General features: G+C 41.1%; 1 protein-coding gene across 1 annotated transcript; it reads right to left on the reverse strand.

The window, feature by feature from the left end:
- Window positions 1–2,611: 2,611 nt before the first annotated feature.
- Window positions 2,612–8,401, reverse strand: LOC118165132 (retinol dehydrogenase 14-like). The gene is made up of 2 exons (XM_035323042.1): window positions 7,998–8,401; window positions 2,612–4,305 (listed from the first exon to the last, which is right to left on the reverse strand). Exons 1-2 carry the CDS (start codon window positions 8,358–8,360, stop codon window positions 3,688–3,690), a joined length of 981 nt encoding a protein of 326 aa, XP_035178933.1. The 5' UTR covers window positions 8,361–8,401; the 3' UTR covers window positions 2,612–3,687.
- Between the last annotated feature and the right edge of the window lie 698 nt (window positions 8,402–9,099).

Here is a 9,099-nt window from a genome sequence, read left to right on the forward strand (position 1 = left end):
AGTTGACTCACAACATATTGTGTTTATCAGAGGCCTCAACAAAATCTTAACCTCAGATGTGGCCTCCATGCATATCTGCAACGTACTTACCAGCAGTGCAATCAGCCTTGATACCTACCTGTGAAAGCTGTTGTTTTGCATTTCCCTGGTCTTTACATGTTATCCCTGGTTACTGTCTGCCTCCTTCACCTTTTTTTTTTTTTTTTTTTTTTTCCAATTTTAATTCTTAATGGAAAATAAGCTTAATTTGAGGATGGTGGGTTCATATGGTGGTGTTCATATGGTGGTGAGAGTGGAAGGAGACAACTGAAATGTGTCCTGGCTTTGGTTTTACCACACTAGACAGCGCTTGATTAAATACTTTACAGAACAGTAACATGCAGAGCTTGCCACACATTTCTGGAGGCACTGTAATCCTGGGGTGAAGTGTGAAGTCGTTGGAACAAGACAATGATCTCTCTACCAACTCTAAGAAAAGCCATTCAGAAGACGATCATCACATCACAGATATGTATCTGAGCTTACTAAGATCCTAGGTAGTATAGTATTGTATTGTACTATATCGGATCGGATCAGATCATACACTTTCTCAGCCAAAATGCTAATATAGATTGAATCATCAGTGCTAACCACACATTGAAATAAGGGGTCTTCTTTGGTTTTGCACTTAAAGACCTGTTGACCTATGAGGTCTCAAATTCCTTGATGCTACCAGAATAAAAAAAAAGCATGACATAAATAAACAGTAACAGAAGTCTCAAGAGAGTAATCAAAGCTTTCTGGTCCACAGAGAGTAAATTAAATTCAACCTTGAAGGTGATAAATGTTACTGATGTTGAAAAATAAAATAAAATTTATGTTTTGGTGCCAGAGATTCTAACATTCCATCATTTCAAAATGTTTTCAGGCAATATTTTCAGGCATATTATATTCCATTAAGAGTATAATGTGACTACTCCTGCTATGGAACAAGGACTTTAATCTAGATATGATTACAGGAATGTAATCACTTTCTGACAAAGGCTCTTATTTCTGCAATGTTTCAAAAGAAAAAAAAAACAAAAAACAAAAAAAAAAACACCTGGTAGATGTATGAGGCATTACATGTTATAGAGTCATACTATACAGCTGGTATTTATTATTCCACATCTCTTATTTCTGTACACATGCACCTTTGCTGTTTTGAAGGCCAGTGTATATTATACACTGATCATTCAGTCTGAAAAATATATAATCTTCTTCTCTTCACGGCAGTTCTTTACCACAGCACGTCCAAACTTGTCATCTTCTCCATTCTCCACCTTTGCACCTAAGGTTTTCCTCTCAAGAGGTATACGCAGGTTTCAGCACTGAAACAATGAAGTAGTATTAATTTAGTATTGCTACAGTAGTACTGAAACCAGAAACAGAAGTTTGGCTCAGCTCTTCTGCATCCTCACTCTTGTTCTTTGGCAGGTGAAGTACACCATGTTGTTTTGATTAAGATAACCTGCAGTTCATGAAAACATTTACTCATTTTAATGTTATCCTGCATACTAGAAGTATTAATGAACTTTTAATTCTTTAGCTGTTTCAAGTGTTCTGTGCACAGCTATTTCATAGAATCATATCAAACGATCATTCAGGTTGGAAAAGACCTTTAAGTCCAACCTTTAACGTAGCACTGACAAGCCCACCACTAAACCATGCTACTAAGTTCTACATCTATACGTTTCTTAAGACCTCCAGGGATGGTGACTCAACCACTTCCCTGGGCAGCCTGTTCCAACACTGCACAACCCTTTCAGTGAATAAATTTCTCCTAACACCCAAGCTAAATCACCCCTGGCACAACTCAAGGCCATTCCTCCTCATCTTATCACTTGGTACTTGGGAGAAGAGCCCAATCCCCATCCCACTACAACCTCCTTTAAGGTAATTGTAAAGTACAATAAGGTGCGTCCTGAGCCTTCTTTTCTGAAATGCGAAGGCCAGAGCAGAACCTTCTCTATGCACATTACATGTCTCCCTCTGGCATTACTTAGTCAACTTTGATCAACACTCAAGAAAACGTTTTGACAGCATACCCATCTCTTCACCTTGCCTTACAGTGAGCAGTACAAAGCTCAACATGTAACAGGATCTTAGAAACATGCTCAGTTTCGTAGGGTGTGTTGTGGTTTTCTGGAATGCCACCTTCCTCCCCCACCCAAGCCACTGGCCAAGAGCAGGATCATGCTGGCAAAGGGCAAGAACGGGTAAGGCCACTGCCCTGTGCAGAAGTTCCAGCAGGCTTAGAGTCTGAGTAAACAGAGATAGGATCTCAACAACAGGGTTGCTACCAAAGGGCAGACCTGATGCGTATTTACAGGTAGGTAAAAATGGTCTATTAAATAGGTAATGTATTATTAATATTGGATCCCTTGAATAATATTTATCAAGATAAATCACTCCAGTTCATTCTTCCATATTCTATATACTCTGAATTAACTGCTAGATCAGTTTATTTAGAGAAAAAAAAAAAAAAAGTCATAAATGGCAATATGGACCCATTAATTATATGAATTTCCTCCCCCCCCCCCAAAAAAAAATCGTTACAGCTTCATGTAATATCCTTTTTTATTTTCTTTTAAATTTATTTGAGGCTCATTTTATTTTTAACTCTATGCAGCAGAGGCTCCCTAAACTGACACAGTTGAATCTTCTACCTTTGAAACAAAGCTACTGTGTCAAGACCACTGCTTGTATTTTCCACAGTGAAAGAATGAATGCTAAGTCTTTTATTTTAAAAGATTTTTATTAAAGATTCATTAAACTGTATTAGACAGTTTTTTCTAATCTCATTACCAAGTAAAAGTGCCATCAGTAAAGCCAAACACACACCAAGAAACATATTCTCTTCAGTTTAATCTGGTTGAAGTCTTGTGAACTTTGCATGGACACAACTCATGACATGCAAAGCCCTATCGAGACCACAAGACATGTCAACTACATTTTTAATGAAACGTAAGTAGTCCACGTATCAAGAAATAGCCAGTTCAGCATATGTGAAAATAAAAGTACAGCTTGCACAACAGTGTATACACTCAGTGAATGGCAGTTAACAGTACTTGAAAAAAAAAAAAAAAAAAAAAAGCCCACTTTGTGCTTCACAGCTAAACTGCATACGTCTCAATAATTCTGTTCACTGAACCATTTGGCTAATGACAAGTCTTTGAATGGCACTCAGGCCTAATGATTACAGTGCAAGATACCAGTAAAACTATTTACTCCAGCTTTCGCTGTGATGGCTCAAAAAACCAAAATTCTTAGTGTAGGGATCTCTTCTTAAAACTGTTTTACAGGAAAGGCATTTCACCATCAACACCCTGCATTGTCCAGTCTGACTACGAAGTAGCAGAATATGACAAATAGGCATATACACTGCAAAACACAGTTTTGTTTAATATTTGTAGAATATGAGTTTCTGAACAGATTTAATCAGAAATATTCACACCCTCAAACTTTATTTCAGATTTTTCTTGAAAGTCTGCATCCATTAAATAAAGATTATCCTTTGTTTCAAAACAGTTCCAGCATAAATCACTCCTCTATTAAATAATTCTGAGCATTAACTTGTGTTCCCACAGCATTTAAAGTGAGAATTACACTGTTCCAAATACATATTGCATAGTTACCTGCATTCATTTTTAGCAGATACCCCAGCACTTATTTCAATAATCCAACCATCACTTCACTGATATCCCACAACTTTCTTGCAACCAAGTCATCCATGGCTTTGGGCAGGAGCTCCTCCTCTTTGCAGTCCCCAAAATATTTCCCTGACACACCTTCAACCTCAGGAGAAGAGGCCAAATAAATAGAAGTTTGGGCTCCTTCCAGAGGTGTTTTGAAGAAAGCCCATGACACCAAATTGAATAGGGGTTTTGCCAGCAAAGGAATATTCACATGCCTGCCTAAATTTGTTCTGACAATCCCAGGATGAAGTGAATTGACAGTAACTCCTGTCCCTTCCAATCGACGTGCTAGCTCCCTTGCAAATAATATATTAGCCAGTTTACTCCGGCTATAACAAAAGCTTTTATTGTAACTTATTTCACTGTTCAAGTCTTCAAAGTTGATCTCTCCATATTTGTAAAGCTTTGAGGATACTACCACAATCCTGCTTGGAGCAGAATTTTTGAGGAGGCCCAGAAGAAGGTTGGTGAGTAAGAAGTGACCCAAATGGTTTACGCCGAATTGCATCTCAAAACCATCCTCTGTCTTCATGTACGGACACTGGAATATCCCTGCATTATTTATCAGAACATCCAGCCTTGGCTCTTCCTTTAAATAGGAAAGAAAAACATTATTCAGTTTGAGAATACAAAGCATACTTTTATGCTTAATATTTCTCATTAGACACTGTTAGAGGGAAATAATTTATAGTTTTCTAAATTGCAACTTTCCAATAGTCCCTAAATTGTTACTGGAAAAAAAAAAAAAAAAAAAGAGCTACCACTAACCCAAACATTTGATTCCAGCAGGATGCAGGTACTTGAAAGCAGGTCTGTATCGACTTTTAATGTGTGCAGACAACACAACATCTGTTTCTCCGGGAATAGCTTACTACAGGAATTCAGTGGTAATTTATCTTTGTGATGCATTTTGTTTTCCTCTAAAAAAGTAACCTCTTTATTATACTTAGAAAAGCAGACACATTCATGTATTATAATTGTTTATGACAAACCTTAGCCATAGGCAAGGGTTCTACTATAAAATTATACAGATACAGAACAAAAAGCATTATCTCAAAGAACTAACATCACTGTTGAAGAGAACCTGTCATATTGCAAGCCCATCATCTCCCTGGGAAGATGTAATGAAAAAATCTGAAAAACAATATTCTCATGATTTTAAACACTATCTCATTCTAATATCACTACATTTAATTGTGCTGCTTACTGCAAAGTACGGAGCAGAACTCATGATAGAAAAGTAACATTCATGATTCTAACCGAGCAGGTTTCATACCATGATTTATCTAACAGGAAAACTCAAGAACTTAGATGTGTCTATGGGATTGAGGCTTAAAATTTTTATGATATGCTCAGCGCATGCTCCTTGATGGATCAGTATTCTGGTTCAGACTAAGAGAAGTCAATCAGGAAACCAGTCACATCAGGAAACTTAAAATACTTAACACAGAAAGTGGTGAGGATAATTCAAACATACATTATATACTTCATGTCCCAGGATCCACTGAAAAACTAAAAGCATTCCAAATTAACCAAAACAATGAATTCTTCAAAAAACACAGATTAAACTGAGCTGCCCAAATAGCCTCTGAATTCAGTGATTTCATCCATGTCTGAAGTGTCGCATGAAACTTATGCTTACATGACTCAGATGCAAAAGTATTCATTCACTTAACAGAAAAAGCAGCATGAGTTTTCTTTGCTGCTAATTCTTTAAAACCAATGTGGGCAAGCATAGATAACTTCAAGTCATTTTGATGATAAAAATAAAGAATCTCAAGACAAATTTTGTACCATTTGCCTTTTATTTGACTACCATTAAAGAGGAAAACACAAATTTGCACTTGGCATTCAATTAATGATGGCTGGCATCTGACCCCACAAAACATCAAGTACTTCAGCCTCTGATTTCTGCAACAATTGATGTTTCTCAGTATTTCATATAATTAGAGAGGCATGATCCAAAGAGCATCAAACTCAATTCTCCTCACCCACAGGGACATAATGGTTTCTACCACCAAGCAAGAACAGCACTGAAGAAGTACCTTACTGCAGGTTTGCTGACTGAAGCGTTCTTTCTTCCTTTAGAGAAGAACATTGTTTTAGAAACTGTTCACAGCATCTGGCCAGAGGATTCGTTCCACAAGAATTAACACTGTAAGGACTTCCACTTGTGCTATTTTCTGAGACTCTTACATTTACTGATCTAGATCTAGATCTAGAGTAATGTGATCAACACCAAGCAGGCAGCTACTATGACCAAGAGCATCAGATAGAAAACATTGCAGTGCTATTCTTTGTAGCTTCTGAGCTTGCTTCCATTTTCTGCATTTTTCCATGGAGCCCTCCAACACCTTTTTTTTTTTTTTTTTTTTTGCAATGAGGCTAAGGAGTGAAAGATGTAATCACTTGCAGTTTTGGAATGGAAAGCTCCCACAAAGAACTCCCACAAAGAAAGTTAGGCTGTGGGAGTGTACTGTTTCCCCACCTTGACAGTATTTAACCCTTTTTCACCCCCATCCTGATGATCTTTAAGTATTCTTCCCCTCAAAAGACACAGAGACACACACAACACAAAAATATCCCCATCAACCAACCAACCAACCAAAAAAAAAAAAAAAAAAAAAACACCACACAACCAACACAACTCCAAAAAGCAATCACAGGTTCAGAGAAGAAAAATAACGTGAACTTGAATGTAACGGCTTCTTGAACTTACATTCCTTGCTATTCAACTGCTTTGGGGATTTTGAAAATAAAAGTTAAAATGCACCTGTGAGCAGCACTCTGCAAATACAGGCTCTCTCTTTCACTATCCATTTCTCATTTACAGTCATTTCTACTGGCTTTACCAATGAAGAATGGATAATAAATTTACATTTTTGGATATCCTGTACTACAGAAGATATAACTCTAAAGGTTAGACAGTAAGTTTCTTGTCTAGTGTTTTATATCATTTTGTATATATATCTATTTTCACAAAACACTGAAGTAAGATTAGATCTTACAACTAGATTCATATGTATGATTGTATATTACACAGAGCTCCAACAGAGTTTTTTTTTTACTTTTTCAGATATTTAAGTTTTACAACAGCTGTTTGAAAGTTAATACAATATAGTCTCTCTCCATTTTTGTTTCTCACAACTGCACTTGAGCATCTTTCAAGGACTCAATGAGCAGCACACCACGTGGCAGAACTGATTATGCCTGCTTTCCTATGACCTTGTGTCTCATGGTTTGCATTGCTAGATGTGATGAGTCCCAGATGAAGCTTTTCATTGGAGAGGAATGGCTCTAATGGTGCCTCCCAGTGCTCTCTGGTGTCTACTTGTACTGCTGAACTCATATTGCAACATTTCCATCAAGAGAATTGCCTGGATGTCTCTGATCTCCTTAAACATTTTTTTTTTTTTCCCATGAAGTTTGTGGAAAATGTATATATTACAAAACATTTAACCATGTAACTCAGCTACTGCAGGCAAGAGATGCAAGATGTGTGGGAGTCCGGTGTCGGGGAGAAGACAGCAGGATGGACGCAGTTGTGAACAGTTCACTCATGAACCTTTATTGCTATGGGGACAAGGCTGTGCTGTAATGTAACTTAAAGGCAAATTACTTCAGAACAGAAAAACGGGGAAAAGGGAAAAGTTTGATGTTTCTTATTAAAAAAAAAAAAAAAAAAAAAAAAAGTTTCATTTTCAGTATTAGAACAGCCTGAACAAATACAGATCATAGAATGGCTTGGGTTGGAAGGGACCCCAGGGATTACGTAGTTTTAACCCCCTGCCATGGGCAGGGATGCCACCCACTAGATCAGGTTGCTCAGGGCCCCACCCAACCTGGCCTTGAACACCTCCAGGGATGGAGCATCCACAGCTTCTCTGGGCAACCTGTTCCAGTGCCTCACTACCCTTACAGTGAGGAATTTCTTCCTAATATCTAAACCAATCCTCTTTTAGTTTAGAACCATTCCCCCTTGTCCTGTCATTGTCTGACTGCACAAAGAGTTACTCTCCATTTTTCTCATAAGCCCCATTTAAAGTACTAAAAAGCTGCAATAAGGTCATCCCGGAGCCTTCTCTTCCTCAGGCCGCACATCCCCAGCTCCCTTAGCCTTTCTGCATAGCAGAGGTGTTCCAGCCACGACCTTTATGCTTCAAGCAGCCTGGACGTCCCCACTTATTTACATTACCACGCACCCCCGTGCCGAGTGCGGGCAGGAGGGGGGGGGGGGGGGCGGCTCTCCTTGGACCCCCCTACCCCCGACAGGGCCCGTACCTGGAGGACCTGTCGGCAGAAGTCCCGCACGGAGCTGAGCGAGGCCAGGTCGAGCTGCCGGACCACCAGCTCCCCGCCGCCCTCGGCCGCTTCCCGCTCGCCCAGCTCGGCTCGGATCTCGCTGGCCGCCCGCTCCGCCCGCGCCCGGTCCCGGCAGCCCATGATGACCCGGGCCCTCATCCGCAGCAGCTCGGCGGCCACCGCCCGGCCCAGCCCGCTGTTGGCCCCGGTGATGATCACCGTCTTGCCCCGCATGGAGGCCCCGGAGCCGGGGCCGGGCCGGGCCGCGGGCCGCAGCCAGCGCCAGGCTGCCAGCAGCAGGCCCCCACCCAACACCGCCGCCGCCGCCACCGCCGCGGCCATAGAAGCGGGCCCGCGTTAGGCTCGGCCGGCCGCAGCGCTCGGCATTGTGGGATTTGTAGTCTTGCAAAGGCTTGCTAAGCCCCGAAACAAGCCGGGACTATCGCAAAATGTCCCGGGGGAAGGAAAGTCGAGTCAAGCTTCCTTGCCTGCACGCAAGGCAAGCCAGGAGTTATACCGTCCCTCTGAGAGGGCTACCAGGAGCGGCAATGCCACCACCTCTTGTAGGGCAGCAGCATCCTGGGCAAGTTTTTCGCCCAAGCCCCAAACACACTCTCCACACTCACTCACAAGTGCCCACAAAGCGGCCACCATCTTCTGGGGAGTGACCATGCCATACTTTCACATGCCACCTGGCCTCTGTGCCAGTGAAAAGTGCAAGTTCACTTTAGTTGCCCAAGTGCAGTGAGAAAGTGTGTCAGGACAGCTTGCTGAGCCCCATCCCATGCTGCCTTCCAGATCAGATTTCTTTCTTAGGTATTTCAGCAGGTGCTGTGGCTCTGGATCAAGTCAGGTTGTGTGTCCAAGCTTTAAGATTAGTTAGTACACAGCCAAGCATGTCTTGCAATGTCTGTGTTGCAAGCAGAAGGGATGGACTGCGTGGGGAAGTGTTACACAATTCATTGTGGTGGTGGCTGCTCTGGCAGCTAGTCTAAGGTCTAAACATGCCAGCGAGCTGACAGGCTGACCTGCTGAACACTTGCTTCTAGGACCAGCTTCAGCTGAGTAATATCACCTCTGA

The sequence above is a fragment of the Oxyura jamaicensis genome, chromosome 3, assembly GCF_011077185.1.
Source record: "Oxyura jamaicensis isolate SHBP4307 breed ruddy duck chromosome 3, BPBGC_Ojam_1.0, whole genome shotgun sequence".
Taxonomy (NCBI): domain Eukaryota; kingdom Metazoa; phylum Chordata; class Aves; order Anseriformes; family Anatidae; genus Oxyura; species Oxyura jamaicensis.